Source organism: Cygnus atratus, chromosome 26 (genome assembly GCF_013377495.2).
Source record: "Cygnus atratus isolate AKBS03 ecotype Queensland, Australia chromosome 26, CAtr_DNAZoo_HiC_assembly, whole genome shotgun sequence".
NCBI classification, from domain to species: domain Eukaryota; kingdom Metazoa; phylum Chordata; class Aves; order Anseriformes; family Anatidae; genus Cygnus; species Cygnus atratus.
This window is the reverse complement of record NC_066387.1, coordinates 2140175-2162068: the sequence shown is the minus strand read 5'-3', so window position 1 is coordinate 2162068 and position 21894 is coordinate 2140175. Positions and strand designations below refer to the sequence as shown.

The window sequence follows — 21894 nt, the reverse complement described above, 5'->3', positions numbered from 1 at the left end:
CAAATATATGTGACCTATCTAAACAAAAAAATTAGCTTTGTCTTAAGAGGTAAATTGTATTTGCTTCCTTAACATACGAAATATAAGATCTTAAAATAGCAGGAAACATGATAGGTCTTACATATACATTTTCACAGAAATATTTTAAGAGAAACTGATCGGTGGCTCCATCCTCATGCTTGCTTTACAGACCACACAAATACAGCGGAAGAAACAATCTAAAATTATTTCTGTGAGTTGAACAGGAATGCTCACATAATCACTGGAAATGCTCTTAATTGGTGTGGCTCGGTGGTGCAGTTCAGAGCTGTTAGATCCTCTGCCTCTGTGAAACTCTTTTCATGTCCTGGCAATCGCAGTCCAGCCAGCAGTTTGTTTATCATATCCAGTATGAGTTTCCGGATCTCCAACAAAGTGGTATTTACTCCAAGGCAGGGAAGACTGCAGTAATCCAATAAGTTCTCATTAGCCTAAAATGCAGAAACATCTGCTGGGGTCACGAGCTGCTTACTTGCTGTTGATGAGCAAAGAATCAGCTCCATTTGCAACTAGTGTGAACAAAGAATTGTAGGGTTGGGGGGTTGAGGAGACAAACAGGCCTCAATTATCTCCTGGGCAAAAAGGGATGCTCCCTTATGTTGACCCCTGGTGACCTCATCACAGACAGCACAGGAATTACAGCCAAAAAACCACTTGGACTCAGCCCTCCTGACCTGGTGGTTAAAACATTTGGGCAATACTAGCGAAACAGAAGAGAACGTGGTCAGAGCCCTCCAAGAAATACCACAATCCAGGCAGGGCAATCTGTGCAACGCAAAACTAGTTTAAAACAATCTTTACCAATTGCCTTATAGAGAACCGAGGACAACAGAATTTTGGAGAGGACAAATATTTCCGTCATGTCCTCCCCCTCCCCCAAGCTCAGAGCTAGTTGGCTAGCTTCACAACTGCTTTCAGGTTCTGGAAGAGAAAAAATGCCCAAAATATTTTTAAAAAGCCTTAGGACAACTCAGCGTTAATAATTGGGCAATATGAGCTTCTGGCTCAAAAGATGAACGCATAGGTATTAAGTACTGCACAAATTCAAATAAAACTAAATCTGTATTGAAACAGTACTATACAAGGAGAAGCATCATTATTTCTAAGTGCAAAAATAAGAAGATCAATAACCTGCAGGAAAAGAGCTAAAGTTGACTCCAACCAGATTCAGAGCATGTGACATTGTCAGAAAGTAAGTGGAAAATACAAAATAAGTGGTGTCACATCTGTTTAGCTCCTGCTCCAGTGAGCCTGTAGTCTTTTTTTTTCCTTTTCCTACTGTGTTGAATATGACAGCATCTAACGTCTGCAGCTATTTCAAGGCAGAGGAGTCAGCCTGAAACACTTCTTATTCCTTCAAGTAGACAAAACAGAACCAGTTAGAGTATCCAGTTAAATCAAGATGGAATTAAGTGAGTTCACAATATAAACCCTGTCATAAAGAGGATGAGCTGCTTTACCTGACACTTATTTGTACAAATAATTACATGTGTTCCATTTAGGCAAAAGAACAGCCAGAATGCTCACATCAATGCTCTGATTCCTCTGAAACAATGAGTGCACCTCCCCAAGCACTTTATTGTTTTGTACAAGCAGTTGGCCTTTAGCTCCAAGACTTCCACTTTGCCTTAGGCTTGTTGTATAGATAATGACTGCCACCTGCAGCAACAAGGATGAACTACTTTCCTGAAAGATTTAGAGCTTTTTAATTGCAACTGTAGCAAGTACCTTCCTGCAAGGGTGAGAACTAATAACACTGCATTTCACTTCACAATATCAATGCAGATATATTATTTTTCAATAGCTTAAAAATTGATCAGAGAGAAAGTCCAGAAGGAAGCTGAAACTCTAAGTTTTCTTTCACTCCAAATTCAAACAACTAAGTGAAAGGGAACATTAATATCAGAACACACATTTATTCTTTAGATGGAAATTGATGTCCCTGAAATAAAAGCACTTCTTAAAAAACAAATGTTTTGCTGCCTGTTGCTTAAGTAATATTTTGGTGTATATATACAACTGCATTTCAGTGGTAGTACATCACTTAACTAAAGATGATAGGTTCAATTTAAAAGTATTTCCTAAAATTATTATTTTTTGAGATGAACAATGAGGTCTACTATCAAGAAACCCCAGGAAAAACATTCTGCCTTGTGTCTGTGCAGAGACAAAATTATGAGGACACTATAAACTCGATTATTTCATCCCTACCCACTCTAATTTAAGTGTGCTGAGACTCAGAAAGTTAAGAGGGCTCGTAGGAACAGGTTAAAGGCATTCTAGCGATTATCCAGACCTAGGAAAAACTGTTGTTTGACCAGTGGTTTCACTGTATAGGACCCTTTCTACTGACATGTCCATCCACCAAAATGAGACTGCTAATTTGCCGCTAACTTGACTTGACTGCTTAGTAAATTTCCCCATCCAGTGGCCAACTTTGTAGGTGCAGCTCACGTTCCTGACCAGGAATACAATCATGCTGTGTACAGTACCTATGGCTCATGGCCTAAATGGCAGCACACACAGGTGAGCTATCACGTGCAGTTCATCCACCACAGCTGAGGAAGAAGAAATGATAGATAACATCTTAAAACAACTCCCACTGGCTCATGGATAAGCTGCTATGAAACAATGATACGGATACTATATACAAGAAAGTCTTAATAGCTTGTCATACATGGACTTCTATTCCAATGCACTGCACATCTACTACTATAGTAAAAAATAGGAGTGAATTAAGCTAAGGGGAGATGGAATTTACTTGGACCCTTACTAACTAATAGCAGGAAGAAAGCCTGAATCACTTATAGCATTTAAAAGCACTTACTTCAGGGTGTGTAAGGAGAACGCTCCAGGTATTTTTTCAGCCGGCAAAAAAGCTTTACAGACACAGCTTAAACCAGAAACATACCATTATGCTGACAATACAAAGCAAAACATCACAGAAAGAAGATACACAGGTAAAAATACAGGGTATGGCATGTCTTTCATAGAGACACATTCCACTTTTAAAACAAAAAGTATGTTAAAGAACTTCCACATCTGGCATGTACGTTCATAATGTTCGCTGTTTGTCTCATCCAGGCACTTATTCAACATTTAGATTAGAGGTTTCTCTCCACATTCAGAATCTACTGGCCTCAGCACTTTAGGTACCAGTAGGACACAGCTTGCCACTGGGACTGGTATAGTGCCTGTAAGTCCATCGCTATATACATCGTGTAGTATTAGCCCCATTTAAAACCAGATGGAAACAAAAGCTTCTTTAGGAGATCAATGAAGATTTTCAAACACGACGGCTCTTCATACAGCAGTGGAAAACAGTCTTTATTGTAAAAATATCAAGTACTTAAAGAGAAGGTTTTGAGTTAATACAAAAGCATATGTTTTAGTAACTTGTTTCCAAGACAATTAGGCAACAATTTACCAAAACTTTCCACTTGTTACAAGTGACCAGGCTCCTCTTCCATTCATCAGCCTCATTATTTGCTATCCTTATAGCTTTTCCTCTATAGCTTTTCCTCTTGGCAAATCCAGAAACAAAGGGACAATTAAGAGTTCCTCCAGAAGCTGTTCACTGAGTCACCAATGATGTACAACGCTGTACATTCCTACAGATCCTCCTGACTAAATCGACAAACAGTACGATATACACAGTTCCACATTTCTATTCTGATACATAGCCCTCTAAGGAACACTATCTTGGGAAGAGATGTAAAGCAATGCACTTGAAAACAGCTGCAATAAAGTAAAGAAGACACAGTTCATATTTGCCAAGAATATGATTTCTTATTATGTACCTTTCAATATTGTCAAGGCAGCAAGTGATGAGAAAGGCACCACAGAAATGCACATTTAAAAAAGTTGTCTCCTTATAGGGCAGCATGCAGGAGAAAATTCCATTTTTATATTAGTTTAGTCATCCATGCTGCTGCTTTCATATTCTGGTATAACTGAAGAACTGGACAAGTTGTATGTTCATAAGTAAAGCAAAGGTATGAAACAAAGACAAGAAGCAAAAAAGATAACAAGTCTAATGACACTGATTTAGCACCCACCCATTAGTAAAAAAAAAAAAAAAAAAAAAAGAATTCTATATACACAAATTTAGTTGAAGTACCAGTGTTTCACAACATCTAGTCCATAATTGTCTTCGCATATACTTTGATTATGCAGTGAAATTTCTTTACTAACTTCATATGACAGGTTCTGCACTTGGGCGAAGCTCCTGGAACAAATATAGCAGGGTAAATGAGTTACTCTGGAGGATAACAACTTTTACCTAACCACAAAGACTATGCACACAGACACATCATTCTCCCACCATATAGCCACTGGAAGGAAAAAAAAAAAGTAAAATAGGAATTTTCTCTTCAAACGCTAGAATTTGGAGAAGAGGAATAGAAATTTGCAGGAGAGGGAGATGGGTGGCTTCACGGGATATCAGCGTTCAAAGAATTCAGTTGTATTCTCTTGCAGGGAAATGAAGGAAGGAGAGAAAATTTATCATGTTCTCTCTCTTCCTTGTGCTCAGTGATAAGACTTCGTATTTGTTGACACAATACTTGGGAGAAAAATAATTTTGTGCCCCTTGTACCTCCCCAAGGATGATGTCAAATACAGAAGGAAAGTGCACACTTTAATAGGGAAGGAAGGAAAAACAAGAACAGTTATATTTCTACAGTTATTCAAACACAGTGCTTCCAGCTTGCTTTCCTCCTGTAGTTCTCCACTCTCCTGCACATTTGCACTTGCTCACTGAAATTCTCAGTAAAATTGCCAGAGAACAGCACGTTAGACTTTGCTTTGTAGGTAGCATAGGGACAGAAATACAGATGTCTGCTACAAACTCAATTAATCCTCTAATATCCATTCTGGATTCAAGGGTAAGATAAATAGATTTTTCTCTGAATATTTAGGCAGAGTCTTTTCACCTGATTGTTGTAAGTACCTTTGAAGCTCTTTATCCAGTTCTTGAGACACCTCTTTAATGTCTTTCAGTACACTGCATGCTTTTGCACTTTCTTCTGAGTAGCTTGGCATAACTTCTGCCAGAAGTTCCTGTGTGATGGTTAACTGCTTTCGCATTTCGTCTACAATATAAGAGATGTTAAAAACATCTCATTTAACATATAAAAAAATTGTGAAAGTGTACTTGATAAATGAAATGAAATTTTCGTACCTAGGTATGTTGGCATATCTCCCTCTATGTGAATATTCCTCATGGGTAATTCATGCCTAGTAGCATCCAAGGAAGCTGCAAAGCTTTTGTATTGCTCTTTAAACCGTCCCAAAACAGAAACAAGAGGAGAAAGTACTTCCATCTGAAAAGAACACAAACAACCAACGCTTCTTCACAAAGCAGCCACTTTGCTAGTACAGTCAGAATGTATGACCTGGCTTTACTCTATATAGAATGTGATTTAGTCTGGGTCAATACAGAAAAACAATTTACAGAATTATATGTATATAAAAGAAAAACAAAAAAAACAAATGCTGCTCTGACATTGACAGAAGAATTTAGAAAGTCTGTGGTGTGATATTCCTGTCCCACTGTTTAACAGGTTTTTTTCCATTACCTACCTTGCCTAGGTCAATAATAGTTTCCTTGTTACTGCAGCAAGAACTACTAGCAACATAGCAGGTAAAGTGCTTTACATTCAATTCTTTGACTGCAGCTTACAGTGTATTCACAAGAGACAAGTCTTAATTTTTGCAATGCATTTTGTTTAAGCAAGCATAAAAGATCAGTTTTGAAAGTTAATTACTCAAAACCTGTTACTCTTTCAATTTGACACAACAAAACTAGGAAAATGCTGAGAAAGTGTGGAGGCTTTAGCTTCTAAGTTCATTTACTGTCAAAAAAAAAAAAACATTAAAAACTTGCCTTCTTCCAATCGGAGCACAACTATTGCTGTCTAACTTATAAAAACATGACAGATAAAGGACAGAATATGTTCACTACTCATTTAATGGTTAGCATCTTGACTCTAGTCATAACTGTAATTGCATAACTTGCAGGATGTTAACATAATTTTAAGATGTTTACAGTCGATGCACAGGAGATGTAAGCTGCTGTGGCAACCTGTGCACCATTGCTGCTCCTTGCCTAATAGCTCTCTAACTTCTCCTTCCTGCCTATCCACAAGGGACAATCAAAACGTGACAAAGGCATTTGTTTAAATTATTAGAGAACACGACATACCACAACATTAAGTAGATATTTGAGATGCATAAAATTGTACCACAGCAGGCCACAGGAGCATAGAAACCTTCTCTTGAGAAAGGACTACTTCTTAAGATGGACTGTTTAAACACAGGAGAAGAATGAATTGTAATAAAGCCTACCTGTTTGTCTAATGCCTCTTCAAGTCTCTGCTCTCTCTCTTTGAGCAGAACCTCACGCTTCAACTCATAGAGCTTCTCCTGTTCTCTCTCCTTTTCTTCACACAACATTAACAAGTTTTCTTCTGCTTTTTTCTCGAGCTCAGCAACATCTTTTCCGACCTATTACATCCAAAAGATATTCATAAGTAATTAACATATTCTGAAACAACAAATGTAAGCCTCATATCCAGGTCAAAAACACTCAATTAAGGAATTGTAGATATTGTGCAATAAGCTCAGCGTGGTATAGTTAAAGCTATCCATCCATCTTCTCCCCCTTTTTGGGAAGATATACGTATACAACACTGAATAAGCAAAGAACAAAGTTACTGCTACAACCCCAAGCACCAAACACACTTACTCCTAGTTTTTCTGAAACTTCTGCATACCCTTACTTCATGAAGAACCAGCACCAGCTTAATAAAGTGGTACAGAGCCCACTTGAAGAGAGTTTTCAAAGCAAGTCATGTAGTTTTACAACCATAAACATGTAAAATCATGAAAATAACTTTTAAGGATCTAAATGCATAGAAGAACTTGACACCAGAGTTGTTTAATTCCTTTTCAATTTGAAACGCCAAATACTCGGCTGACTCACCATTGCTCTTAGGTAAGTCAAAATCAGTGTCTGAGATCCCAGCACTTCCATCAGAACATCAGGATCACATTTCTTTAAAAAAGAAAAGAACATTCTAGATCAATTTTAATATTTAAACAGTTATTTTCAGTGTGTAAATAAATCACCGAAAGTCCAGTTTGTGGCTACAATTGGTATTATCATCTACTGTCACATAGATTAAGCGTTGTTTTTTTTTTTTTTTTTTAAAAAAACACAACACAGTGCATGTTAACTAAATATACCCATTTGTTCTTTGTTCCACCACTCTTTATACTGTTTTCAGCAGATGTTTGAAACACACGTATAGAACTTGAAGTTTCAGTACTACGTTGAAATAAGGTGCCTAAATAAGGCACTTTAAATTAGGTTGAATCAATGTTAGTTTTCTGAGAAAACATGTTAGAAAATACTTAAAGATAATATGAAATAACTAAAAAGCATACACAGGAACACAAAAAGAATCAAGCTGAAGAGATGCTGCAGTTAGAGCAAATTCTTTACCACAAGGAACTGAAGTAAAACTGAAGTAAAATTTTGAGACAAGACAAATGTTTCTAGCAGCACAACAGACCTATCGCCTGACTTCTACCTTAAAGCTTTAGATTATCCCAGAAACCTTTACAGTTTTGCCAAGGTTACAGAAACAGAAAATCTTCATTTCACACACTTCAAAATAAAGATACTTAACAAATGGAAGTAGTGAGACTTACCGATTTCTGTTTTTTTCCACGTGTCCCCGTATCTTTTTTGCAAGAAGATTTTGAACCAGAAGTCTTTTTAAGGGTAGTTTTATCTGTATAACATGAGAAAATTATTACTCTTTTCTACCACTGTACATAGGGTAAGTCAACATACCATCAGATTCTGTGCTCTATTTCCAGCTTTGGTTACACTAATGAGAAGACGTGGATCACAAGCATTTAGCTGCAAGTGACAGTTACAGACAGATGTGGTACAATTCTCAGAATGGCTTGTAATCTAACATCCATCAGTTACAAATACTTGAGGGTACTTTGTTCTTTAATATTTGATCCTAAATTTAAAAAAGCACTCCAAAAAGATATTGAAAATCAAGAGGTTAGCTTAAAGCCTGAAGGCCTCAATACATATTCTTAAAGACACTTTAAAATAACATCTACCTTATTTAACAACAACCTTGTGTGAATATAGTAGAAATAAGGGTTACTTATAATCAAGTTATAACATATATATTAAAAATAATAAAAGAACAAATTGAACACAAGTGGAAGCTTACCGTTAATAGCTGAAAGATCAAGGTCTGGTCTAGTAATTTTATCTCCATCTAATAAAGTGGACTGCAAATCATTTTTCTCAAAACTACTTTGATTTAGAGAGCCAGAAGCAACACCTGTAGAAAGAAGCTGTTATCAAACTAAAAGAAATAGAATAGATTATGCACAAGTTCAGAGTTGTGGGTGCTTTTCCTAATATAGGGGCAACCTTACAGAAACTTGTACACATTTTCTTTTTATACATCAGTTGTATACTCCCTAAATTACCTAGAAATGAAGTAATTCAGAATCTTATCCTCCTAAACATTCTACAGTTGAACTATACCACCCAAGTATGAAAATGGAATCACATTATTTCCTCAGGATTTTCAAATCAAGGTCTCACAAGAAAATTCTTTTGCAATTCTTGTTGAAGAAATAAAAATGGATCATTTTGCTGACAGGAATTTGTGGTCATTTATACCGGGTTTATTGAGAAAATTAAATACAAGAAGCAGGACAATGGTGAGGACAAAATAATAATTCAGTCTTGCAGAAAAGGCAAGAGACATGCTTATTTGAGACAACCCAATTACTCAATTCCAGATTAATATTCTATGAGAATATCCAGATAAGAGTTTAATATAATGAACTTCAGTTTACACCCCTTAATCTCACATACGGTTCTTATACATGAATTCCTTTCATATACAAATAATAATTATCCATGATAGAATATAAAACCACTCCTTACGGTGTTTTCAGAGTTTTTAGAAGTTGCACATAATGAAAAAACAGTTTCAGAAAAGAAAAAACACTTTTAAATTCTTCTAATAAAACCTACCAGCAGAAGTTTTACTTTTCTGAGAAGGAACCGATTTTGGTTTAACTGCAGAAGGTGCTTTAGAAATCGACTTTGAAAAGGAATTTGCTGTAGTATCCTATCAATCAAAAAACAGTTATGAGTGAACACGGGTCGTAAATACAATCAGCAGTATCTCTTACATCCTACTCGAATGCTGACAATAAACAGCTACTATCCTAGGGTGTCCTGGTGTTTGGCAAGTCATCTGAATACAGTCCCAAATTCCCATCCCAATCCGCATCAATCTGGTGATGCATAACACCTCCCTCGTCACGACAGCAGTCTTTCGCTTAGGTCCCTCTTCCACAAGTCCGAGCGGCTCCTCGGACCGGTTCTATCCTTTGCCGAGCCCACAGCGATGTGCCCAAGTACCTTCTTCGGGTCTTTCTTTTCGTACTGCAGGTAGCGGGAACTCACGATTCTTCCTCCTGAAGGAGCAAAGAGCGGTCACTGCCGGGCCCGCCGCCACGCCTCAGCCGGGGCGCGCTTCCCCCCTCACCCCGCGGTACCTTTCCGCTTCTTCTCGGACCCTTCCCCGTCCGCCACTGCCGCGCCGGAGCTGTTGCCCTGCGAGGACATCCCTCAGGAACACGGCAGGGGCCGCCGGCAGCTGGCTCCGAGCGAAGAGAAAGGCGCCCAGCCGCTGTTCCCCCGGCTCCTTCCCCTCAGCCGCCGGCCCGTTGGAGCTCCCGCGCAGCACCGCCCCCAAGCCGCAGCTGAGCCGGGCACCCCCCGGCGGCTCGGAGGAGCGGGGCAGACCCGGCACCTCCACAGCGGCCGCCCCCAGGTCTTTTTTGGGGTAGGGGGATGCTTCCCACCCAGGCTGCGACCACAGGGGGTGCTGCTCTCCCCTCAGCGCCGCGAGGAGCCTGCGAGGTCACCGTGAGGGACCGACAAAGCCCGCAGCGCAGCTGACCCCCACATATCCCGGGTAAGCTGTGGGGTGAGGCGGCGGCGCCTCGCAGCGCCGGCTGGCGGAGCTCAGTAAGCCTACACCGGGGCTGTCCCTCATGAGGCGGGCGGCGACCCCGAGGCGGGAGCCCTCACGGTGGGGGGGATTCTGACAGGAGCCCAACCACCAGAGGCTCAGAAAGCAGCCAGCTGCCAGCGAACACCCGTTCCCGAGGTGCTTTGGGAGCCATGAGAGGGACGAGTCGCCCACAACCCCCCCTTCCCGCCCCGTCCCCTCACACCGCCGGGTTGGGGGGGGGGGGGGGATGGAGCACGCGCAGTGCGGGCGCGGCGCTGAATGGGCGCCGCCCTGCTCCCCCCGCTCCCCCCCCTCCCACCCGGAAGCGGCGCCTCAGCGGGGCCTGCGGCGGGCGGCGGCGGCGCTTCGCCGGCGGCTGAGGTAAAGGCGGCGGAGCGCGGGCCCCGTGCCCTGGGTGCCCGCTCTTTTTCCATCTTTTGCTTTCGCTGCACCGCCCGCTGACTGAATTCTGTGCCTGAGGGGACAGCTGGGGGCGGGAACTGCTCCTGAGGGGGTTCCTGGGGTGGGGGCGAACGGCGGGCGGGGGCAGGGTGCTGCTGGGGGTCGTTTTGAGCCTGGTGTTCCGGGGAGCTGGACGTGCCCGAGGCCGGGGAGCTCGCCCCAGGCTCCCGGTGCACAGCGGGGAGACCTCACTGCCTCTAGGCATGCTGCTGGCCTCCATCTCCAGTGTGCCGGCTTCACTGCCTCTTCTGGTGTCTCTAACGCTCACTAAGAGCTGCCTGTAAGCTTTCCTACCTCAGCACTTTCGGAAAGTGGCCTTCAAACTCTCAGGGTTCTTGTTTTGTTTTGTTTTTGACCTGCTCTTGACGATATCAAGGTTGCTGCTGTGTTGAGGCTGTGCTTTATCACGCCGACCGTGTTGCCTAACTGGTGTATGCCTCTAGCTGCTCGTGTCTGGGTTGTGCTAGGTCCTCTTGGTAAGGCTGGTTTTGCAATCTCTGGAAAGTCGAACTATTGCAAGCTGGGCACATCTTTTTGTTGCATGATTGCAGACTACATGTGGCACTCCTACTGTCCTAAGCATAGTGCTCTTATTGTCCTGCTTCATGGTTATTTTGACCATGCCTGACGCAGGTCTGTGTGGTCCTGATGCGAAGTGACTTCCTGCAACTGTTTTTAAACTTTTCTATTACTCTGTAAGTAGTTTGGCAAAATTATTACCCAGCTTTGTTCGCAAGTTTTATTTGTGGGAAGTGACAAGCTCTTTGTATCCAAATGAGCTCGGCATTCCTTGATTTTGCCTTCTGGAAGTGAGTGGCTGGAGATGATCTCAGGCTCCTGGCAGATGTAATTAGCCTTTCAAAGATGTCATCAGTATCCTCCCACGTTACTCCTAGAGGTGGGTTGGTATCGGTTTGTCTACCTAGCTCTTTGCAAATAAGACTTTGTTATGCGTAATTAGAAGATCTCTGATTTCAGGTTTGTTAGCTGGAATACATGACTGAGGGACTTGCCCTAAAGTAGCAGTGTGAGGTAACCCTGCGTTCCAGCTCAGTACGTTGGTGTCACGCTTGTCAAGTTTTAGTAAGTCTTTGGTGTCTTTAGCTCTGAATCTTGTCAGGAACAGATTTATTTAATGTAGGAAAAGAGGTATGGGTGATTTTTAATGCAGATAAATATATCTTTACTTCAAGATTCACTGTAGCTTTTTTCTGATGAGTTAATTTTGGTCAGTTTTTTCTCTGAGTTTCGGGAACAATTAGGTTCTTTACCTGCCCTACATTTAAAGTCCAGTAACACCCCCCCACTTCTCAGGCTGCTGCTTCTAAGGCCGTTTCCCTTATTAGAAGCGTTAACTCATTACCATCAGACTCGAGAGTTACTGCAGTAATGTGATGGAAATGTTTCTGTAGAACTGTGAAATATGTGTGGGCTTTTTTGCCTTTTTTTGTCACCATGCTTGAACGTTTGCCTCAAAAAGTGTTTTTTAATTTTTTTTATTAGTTGAACATTGTAGGTTGTGCGGTGACAGGGCAGCTGTCTGCAAATGGATAGTCTAATCAGAGTGGGAGGACTCGTAGGTCTGTGTTTTTCTGTGGAACCTAAAACGTTTGTAGGACTGAATAATTCAGGAAGAGTAAACACAACTGATGAAAAATTTAAGAGAGGTTCATTTAGTAAGTAATGCTTTGTACAGACTGAGTTTTCTGACAAATGATGATTCAAACGTTAGACTTCTTGAATAATCCTGTGTGTGAATAACTCTTTGACTCATGTGCATGTAGCTCAATATTATTTTGGCTAGATATGGTCTTTACTTAGCTAGATGGACACAGGGGCAGGTGAGGCAACCATGAGATAGGATTCTCGTATCTTGGGAATTTACAGAGGCAAAATTCCTGAAAGATGTAATGCTATTAGCTATCTTACTGGTCAAGGAAAATAGTGAAAAAATGATTCAACAAAAAGTCCGTGGTTCAGTACCTTTTTTTGTGAATTTGAAGGCTGAAGGTGTTTATTAACTCACATTTCTAAGAAACAAGATGTGTTTACTCTGCCTGTCTTTTCCCTCTGACTTTTGGATTTTTTTTTTTTGGTCAATTGTGTTTACATTTTATTGAAACAACACTGTCTAATGTGGTTAAATATGATGCGTATTTTTCAGATGGACCATGTACCTGTGGATGGTGCCAATTAAAAACATACTACCACAAGTCTTTTTAAAAACTTTAATCAGTGAGTAGCACTTCAGGGTTCGTGTGTCATGATTAATTTTTTATTAAAAAAAAAAAAAACAAACGTGCTTATTTTTTTAAGGAGAAAACTGTCCAGAACTAATATCAAGAAGTCAATCCAGAGATGCTTATAAGGATTTATTTTCCTAATAGGTGGCTAGTTTAATAGATCATTTGTCTGCTGAAAGGGTTTAGCATTGCCTTTATTTCAGAAAAATGAAAATTCAGAGGTTTGGTTTCTGGTATATCATGGTTTCTTGATATATCAAGTGACTTGAGTGTGGCTGGTAGAGTTTCTTTTATCTAGGCTTTATTGTGTTGTTTGTATCTGATGCTGTGTCACCAAATGCAACTTAATGCAGATCCTAGCAAAACTTCTTCCTTAAAATACCAACAGTATTTAACAAAAAAAAAAAAGTGGTTTTAAAACTGTTTGACACACACAGGTTTTGCTGCTGATGAATCAGTTCTTTTTTTTCCCCAATTCACACAAAAGTTCAGCCTAAAGTTTCATAAGATAATTTCTTATCCGTGCAGTTGCAGCATTAGACCAGTAAGATTTTTGCTTTGTTGATGTGTGTAACAACATTAAGGATGAAATTAAGACAACTATGAAAGGTTGTGAGAATAGTCTCAGAGTTTCTTCTGACTTTCATTCTTTGCCGCTAGCACCCTCGATTGCTTTGCCTCCAGTCCTTCTTTTCTCAGCAAGGCCACGTTTTCATTTCCTCTGAATCATACTCAAGAGCACATCTGTAGCTATGACACCACGCTCAGTGTAAGTTAATAACATGCTATAGGCCTTTAAAGTCACTGTGAGCCTGATAAGATAGCCTTGTCTTGAGGTTAAATTGTGCGTCTGAGCCATTCAGAGGAAGTCTGGCCTGCATCTTAGATGAGTTGACGGCATAGATTGGGATCAGGTCTCAAGGGCCAGAGGGAGGAGAGAGAAGGAAACTGAGAAGGAACTGCTTGCAATGGAGGTAATTTCTTTGACTTTTTCCTGTATTACATTGCATTACTTGCACTGCAGGCCAGCTTCTCCTTTGTTAGGCAGTCTGTTGCATACATGAACTTCTCTGGCAGGGTTGACTGCAAAAAGTAGTAACAAATGTGTTGTAAATTCGCATGCTCCATTCAGAACTACGCCTTCTGGAGTAGAAAACAAGAGCCTTTACTTAAAGAAAACCAAGGTTCAAGAGTTATTAAGTTCAACAAAGAAGAAAAATGTTACTAGAGCACAGAGCAATTTTCAGATTAATCTACAAATGTCTGGTCTATTTGGGAAAAAAATGCTCAACTAACAGCAACTGTGTCCTCATGATGTGAAGTAAGGCAAGGGCTGAGGCCTTTGCCTTACCTATAAAGTACAGCTGGTCCTTGAAATCCTAGGGTGTCTCTGTAGCCTGTTATCTTGCTGGAAGTTCCTTGCTTTGGAAACTGAGGAAAAGTAATAGCTGAATATTTTTGCAATTGCTAAATGTTTTCAGTTTGGTTGGAGGGAGGGGGCTCTTTTTGGGACAGCAATTGGCAAATCTGGTGCTCAAGAATATTAGAAGTACTTGTGGTACCTTTCTACTTCTGTGTTGAGAAATACTTGATGAGCAATGTGAGGAGCTCAGATCTTTCGGCTTGATGAATGCAGCACTGGAAATGTACATGAAAATGTGAAGAACTGGAATATTACAAAGTTGATCCTCAACAATTTTGCCGTAATGGTAGCTTTCCCTTTTTAGCCTCACTATGATTCATTGACTAAACATGTGGCTTCAAATTATGGCCTTATTTAAACTAAACGGATACCCTGCGCTGATTGGGGAAAAGTTCTTTTCTAGAATTTTACAACATTACTAAATAGGCAATGTTGTCTTTAATGCATATTATGAAAATTCATTAGTTTGACGGAGACTTAGACATTTAGAAAATATCATCAAAATTACCATGTAGAATTTGACTATTCTCTATTCCTAGTAATGTTGTTGGGGTGGTGGGGAGGAGTAAAATTACAGATTGATAATAAATCACGTAGCTTAGTATGCTTCTTTCTTAAAGTATTAAAGTAGTTACTTGAGATGTTGCCCTATTTGGTGATTTAAGTGGCAAATGTAGTGTATCCTACAACAACAAACTTAAATAGTGCAGCCTACTTTCAGCTGGATTGTTGTTTGGTAAACCCAGTGGTTTTGTGCGTGGCTTTGTTTGTTTTATAAGCAAGCGAAAGTAATAATTAATAGGCAATCTAAAAACAAATATAGCGTTAGACTGTTGTCTTACAGACATTTTATGTTAGTGCTATTGACAAATATACCATTTGTAGGTTCGCAAAGATGGGGTAGTGGATCCTGAAAAGAGATTTTAGGTTGTGTAGACTTGCTTCCATTTTTGTAGACCTATTGGAATTACCCTGCTAGGATAGCTGAGTAAAGGCAGCCTCTAACCAGTACCTTGTGTTTAAATTTGTCTTGCAGTTTTCAAGATTTCCCATTTCTCTTTCATCTTGCTCAAAATAAGTACTGTTAAATTGCATGTGTTAAACTGGCATAACAAAACCACTGTTAGAAGGGTGCAAATCATGTATCTCTATATCTTTTAATATGCTAATCCCTTGCAGCTGTTGCCCCACTCATACCACAGAAGTAATACAGTGTAATGGTTTGAATAAAAGATTAGAATCAAAAACTTTGTGTTTCTAACTTCTGTTTTGACTTTTTTCTCTTGCCCAGCTTGCCTAATTCTTCCCCTGTGTTTGCACCTGTATGGTAAAAAATAATGCTTTATTGTTTTGCAGATGCTGACAGCTGTACTTAGTCAACTTTAATTGCTATGAAGAGGCATACTTGCACTACTAGAGGCTTTTACAAAGTAAAACATTTTAAGGAAAACAGGAAGGAGTCTGAATGTGAAGTCTAAAATTAGTTGATGTTCACCTAATGCCAGCTTCTGCCTCCCACTTATTAAATTCTCTAACACAGCTTTGTTTTTTCCCGTATTTTGCAAGGAGCTTCTTATAAGGAGGAGTATTGAAAGAAATTGAGGTAACTTTGCAGAAATTTCCATCTCCTGCAAAAAGAACTCAACAGTGGTTAGGCTGCTGTTTTCCTGAGCTTGCTGTTTTGCATGCTGACCATTATGGTTTCATTATTACCTTATACTCTTGCATTTCTCCTTTTTCTTCCAGTATTCTCTGCACCTGAATTCAGGCTCGTGCTTTTTTGATGGACCAAATTTCATAGAAGCAATAAGTATTTAGATTGCTTAAACAAAACTCTAGGTAATTATAGATCATAAAATCATAAGGAGTGATTGTTCAGACTGCTCAACATAAATGAGAGGGTGGTGCCTAATTAACTGTACCACCTGTACAGCACATCTGAAACTGGGGACTGGCTGACTTTCTAAAAAGACCTTCAGCAGGCCTCATCGTTACTGTCAGTTAAGTTTCTGCAGCAGTGGGTAGCCTTCTGGTGACGTTTGTGTTTCATTGACTTTGTCTAGCTTTGAATTCCAGCCACAGGCTTTTGTTATAGCTTTGTCCTACAGACTGATGAGTGTTATCAAACTTTAGTTCCTCATGCAAGGACTTAAACTGCTATCAGTCTACGGTGTGTGCTTCTTATAGACAAAGCTTCTAGCGTATTTTGCTATAAGGAGGTACTTTCTAACGTTGTTGTTATTGTCAGCTTCTTACTTGAATTTTGGGTATATTCTAGATGTGGTATCGATCGTGTACCTTCTGAGTACAAAGGTAGAATGGCCACCTGACTAAATATTCATTTTATGTGCATCTGGGATTTACAATAACTGTTATGCTTGTGTTGTTACACAGGAATCTCATGTTTAAATGATTACCCACTATGCTTTTCAGGCTTGCCTCAGTTACTGCTTTTCAGGATAGCTCCCATTCCATCCCCCTGGTGTGGTTTGCTTCTTAAGTAAATCTGAAGTTGTTTACCGGTGAACTCAGCTGGAATTTGTTCACTTGTTCCTATCTGGCAGAGCTGTATCATTTAATTAGCTTTTTGATTACTTATTGCCTTCTCAATCTGTGTATGATGCGTTCCTTATCAGTAACTCTTTTTTCCTTTCTTTTAGAACCATGATGAAAGTATTTACTTTGATGCCAGGAATCCAACTTCGCTAGAATCTAATCCTCCGTTTGCTTGATGATAATCGATCTGTAATTGAATACTGGGACTCATCAGGTAGCCAAGTTACTATCTGTTCTTCTTACTATCTGTGTATGCTCCTTTACTTTTATGATCTAATTTTATTATTCAAAATACTGCTTAGGATGAGGTCAGAGGTGTACCAAAGTCTGTCTCTTCCAGCAGTGTTGTTATCAAACAAATTGGATAGCCTAAGAAAAATCACACGTTAATTGCAAAGCAGCAGTTTGAGGAAAAACCTCTGATTTTAGATATTCTGACTCTTGGATAGAAGAATTTAAAAGTAATCTTTTTTTTTTTTTTTCCCCTGGGACACATTTGTTGCTTTTTTTAGGCATATAAACCATATGTAACAAAAGGACAATTGATTAAAAGGAAATAATAATAGTTGGGTGCTGCTCCTCCTTAAGCGACTTCTAGAATTTCATTTTTTTTCCTTAAAGCCTCATCATCAGTAATAAATGATTCAAAAGAGTGTATCTGTTCTAAGTTATTGTTGGGTGAAAGAGCAGTCTCAAAGCTCAATGCTGTCAAAAGCAGGCTAGCAGTGCCTGGATTTCATATCTGGTTAAAAAGAGGCTGTGTTATGCTGATTGTCTTTCTGTTTACTGCTGATATGACTGTACATTGAAATCATGTTTCAGCAAATTCTTTCTACTGTAGCTTATCTTCCAAATCATTCTTATAGGGTGATGGTTGGGGAAGCAGAACTCCCTTGCATGCTTTAACTTCCATCAAGTTGCTTGATGACTGCATAATTCAGAAATCTGTATGTAGCATGAAGATGTTAAGGTTGACGTCTGCATGTTGCTTTGCCAGAAGTCTCTTCTTTAGGTTGAGCCAGTCTTTCTCTTTCCAGTTTTTCAGTCAGACACACCTGAGCAGAGACTGCCATCTATCCCGTTGTTACTTGCTGTAAATATCCTGGCCTGGGTTTTTCAGTAGTAAAGAGAGGCCATTTGTGTTCTGGTTTCCTTTTTAGAAAGTGTGATGTGGAAGTCTTGAGCAATGTACCAGATATATGTTGGTAGCTGACATGAGGTGAGCTTTGGAAATGTCTATCAGTGCAGTCAGAGGCTAGCACCTAGGTTCAGCTTTTCTGTGTGGGCAAAAAGTTGGTGCCACACTTCTTAGGGTGCTGTTCTGGTCAAAAGGCTCTCTGAGGGGACTTCCTCTGTCGTAGCAGACTGTGTGTCTGAAACTAGTTGTTGGGGGGAAAGAAAAAAAAAAAAAGGAAGTCTGCACAAGACCGTTTCCCTTGAACTAGCCAGCCAGCTTGAAAGGAAAATGGTCACTGTTGTTCTTTTTTTTTTCCTGTCAGTGCTCCAGATTCATCTTCCCTATGAGCAGCAACAGCAGTCTAGGTTCTACTGTATGTTAAAATGTTTGAGTTTCTGTAGGTTAAGAAAGCTTTACACTTGTGTAATTCCTTCAAAGATACTTCAGACTTACAATCTACTGGTCAGTGATGATCACAGAAAATGGAGAGGGAACTTAGAGCTCACTGGTCCGTCCTTCTGTATCACCAAGTTCTTGCAATAAGCCTTCTTAATGAATGAGGAATTTAACAGGGCGGGAAATCATTCTCTGAGGGATCATATAGCCTGAGCAGAGATGTGTTGTGGTTTGTCTTTCTGTGTCTGGCTTGCTCAGCCTGCCTTTTGATGAGTAGCTGCTAAGAATGACCTAGCTTGCACAACAGTGTCTTCTGAAAGCTTACTGTTCAGAATTCCCTTAAAGCACCGTTCTCTACTCTGAGGCTGTTCATGAGGCAGAGCTATGTCATATGTTTCTCTGAAGTGATTCATTACTTGCAGTGGAAGTGGCAGCTAAATGTTTCCAGCTCTGCTGATTTTAATTTGAAATGATTGCTCTCTGTGGCCTTATGCAAGTTCCTGTTCAGTTCTTTAGTGGCAAAAAGCAACTTCATTGGCCAATAGCATTTCTTTGCCACTTTCTTTTTTTTTTTGAATATTCAGTATGTAGCTATATAATTAGAATGCTTTTGTTCTCGAGACAAAAATTTAAATGGTGTTCTGGGTATGAAGTTTTATGGATTGTTTAAAAAAAAAAAAAAGGGAGTGCTTCTTTATCCTTCTATTACATACATTACTTTAGTTTAACAGTTTGTTAATTTATCAATGTAATCAAACCTAGCCCTGGTAATCCAGGTGTACCAAATTTCTCAGTTGAGAGATAAGTCACCCAACAGCAAAGGCACAGATTGTTAAAGTCTAGAGGCTTTTAGGTTTGGCAGTAAGAAGGAGGTTGACTTCCTTGAGGCAGTTGTTAGGTTGAAGTTAGATTGCTGGCCTCCGGGAGGGGTGACAGGAAGTAAAAGCAAAAGAAATAGATGATTTTTGGAGTCTCAGGAATGCGGTTGCTGAAATCTAGTAAGGATAAGGTTGATGTGATTAAGTATAAAGGCTTGTGAATGAACTGGGTTATGTGGGATCTTGTTAGCTGAACTGAAATGTAGTTGCAATAAGACTAATTTTACTGTGTCACCTAAAATAGGAGATAAAAGTCAAGATCGAACCTTTCTGTACCAAGGATGTGGTTGACTCAAGTGAAATTAGCAGTCTCTTTTCTGGGTAAATTATTCATGCTCAAGAAATCGCCATGGTGTGCAGGGTTAGAAGGAGATCACAGCAGTATTTGCACTGCTCAGTTTTAGGCGGTTTCCTAAAGCTGAGTGTGGTAAATACCATACCTGTCTTGTAGCTTTCATGAAAAGAGGTCAGGGAAAAAAGAAAAAATGTGTGAATTGCACTGTTAGGACTGTCTTCCTCCTTGCACCTATACCCTGTTCCTTCTGCTGTCTTTCACGGCACTTCTGATTTAAGAAACCATCAAACTGTTTCTGCCTCAAGTTGCTCGCGCAGCTTTAGGGGAGAGTTTGTGTGGGAGGATGAATAATTGTTTGTGTAGCCATACAGAGAACCAGGTCATCAGGAAAATCATCTAGGTTAAAACTAACCTGTGGAGAGAAGGAAGTTTTAATGTAGACATTTATCCCCGTTCAGTTTGCCTTGTGGCCATAAAAAAAAAAAAATGCTTGTGCTGCCGTAATTGGGAGGAGAGGGTGGTATGGGAATAGAAGCAAAAGTACAAAGAGGATAGATATTGTTATGGTTATCCATTCCATGGAATAGGCTAAACAGACTGAAATAAGCCCTACTGTTCATAAATAGTGTTCTTAAGTTAATAATTTGTCTATTAAATAACTTATTTTTGTCTTCTGGAAAATAATACCTTGCCTTAGTATGTCTTGTACACATTTTTGTAACACCTGACTTATTTCTCTTTTTTATTTCATTTAATTTTATTTTTTTAGACTATGGGCACTGCATCTTGAGCAGGGGTGGAAGACTGAAGCCCATTTTGGGGCAGAATGAGTTTAACAGATGCTGACAGTGCAGTTTGCCAGGCAAAGGCAGTCTATAATCTTCATATTTACCCCCAACTCTCGACAGAAAGTGCTCCATGCTGCAAAGTGACAGCAACCAAGGACACCACGTCTTCAGATGTCATCAAGGATGTGATTAATATCTTAAACTTGGATGTCTCAAAACATTACGTGCTTGTGGAGGTGAAAGAATCCGGTGGTGAAGAATGGGTACTTGATATAAATGATTCTCCTGTTCATAGAGTTTTACTTTGGCCTCGCCGTGCTCAGGATGAGCATCCTCAAAAGGATGGGTACTACTTTCTTTTGCAAGAAAGGAACACTGATGGGACCATCAAATATGCCCAGATGCAACTGCTTTCCAAGGAGACAGATGCTCGACGATTGGTTGAAAGAGGTTTTCTTCCATGGCATCAGGAGGACTTTGATGACTTGTGCAATATCCCCAACTTAACAGAGAAAACACTCCTAGAAAATCTCAAATGTCGCTTTCTAAAACAAAAAATTTATACTTACGCAGGAAGTATTTTGATTGCAATTAACCCCTTCAAGTTCTTGCCCATTTATAATCCTAAATATGTCAAGCTGTATGAGAACCATCAGCTTGGGAAGTTGGAGCCTCATATCTTTGCCATTGCTGATGTGGCTTATCACACAATGCTTAAAAAACATATTAATCAGTGCATAGTTATATCAGGTGAAAGTGGCTCTGGAAAAACTCAAAGCACAAACTTCTTAATTCACTGCCTCACAGCACTGAGCCAGAAAGGGTACGCAAGTGGTGTGGAGAGAACTATTCTAGGAGCTGGACCAGTTCTGGAGGTAAATTTATGCTAAAATTGCCTTCTGTCAAAACTGTTTCTTGAAACCTTTCAAATGACGGCTGTTGAATACTAGTTTTGAGGTTCACCTACTTGGCTTAGGTTTTAAATATCTCTGGGTCACACTGATGTTTGTCTGTGTTGCTCGACTGCTTCTAATTGATTTTCCTTAATTCGTCCTGCTGTGCAGTTGACTTCCTGTTGCTGTTAGTTGATATTTGACTTTCCACCAGTAAACACTACATTTTGGGACAGAGGTTATTTGTGTCTTCCATCTTAGTCTGATGGCAGTTGAATCGAACTGCTCAAATTGTAAGTAAATGTTTCATAGGAAGGTTTTTCCACAGCTTAGCGTAATTGCGTCTTTGTGTGTAAGCATGTCCTGCAGCGTTTTATGAAGTCGCTTTTTGGGGGAGTTATTTCCTTTCTCCAAATGTTTGCTTTGAAAAGAGTAACATCGTTAGTTGGGGAGAAAGTGAGAGTCACTTTTGGCTTTTAATTACTACATCATTTCCAACAGAAACCAAAACTAAACGTATGAAAGGGGGTACAACAACTGTCTTGCATGAGGTAATGGTAGGACAAACTTAATCTGAGCTTGTAGGCTTTAGCTTCCCCCTTTTCTTTTCTTGTTTGAAAGAAAAAAAAAACTCTGAAAGCTCTGAAAACTCTGAAATGTTATGGTCACCA

The 21894-nt window shown here is 39.9% G+C and overlaps 2 protein-coding genes across 2 annotated transcripts in view; one reads left to right on the top strand and one right to left on the bottom strand.

Annotated features, from left to right (window-relative positions):
* Window positions 1-1945: 1945 nt before the first annotated feature.
* On the bottom strand, window positions 1946-10381 carry HAUS8 (HAUS augmin like complex subunit 8). The gene is made up of 10 exons (XM_035567714.2): window positions 9652-10381; window positions 9515-9570; window positions 9122-9218; window positions 8301-8414; window positions 7756-7838; window positions 7025-7096; window positions 6388-6546; window positions 5222-5363; window positions 4991-5132; window positions 1946-4267 (listed from the first exon to the last, which is right to left on the bottom strand). Exons 1-10 carry the CDS (start codon window positions 9719-9721, stop codon window positions 4147-4149), a joined length of 1056 nt encoding a protein of 351 aa, XP_035423607.1. The 5' UTR covers window positions 9722-10381; the 3' UTR covers window positions 1946-4146.
* A 61-nt stretch (window positions 10382-10442) lies between these two features.
* The window catches only part of MYO9B (myosin IXB), a 46021-nt gene continuing 34569 nt past the window's right edge, over window positions 10443-21894 (top strand). The window contains 3 exon segments of the mRNA XM_050715586.1: window positions 10443-13791; window positions 16901-17010; window positions 20312-21205. Coding sequence (XP_050571543.1) covers window positions 20369-21205 — 837 coding nt within the window. The 5' untranslated portion in view covers window positions 10443-13791; window positions 16901-17010; window positions 20312-20368.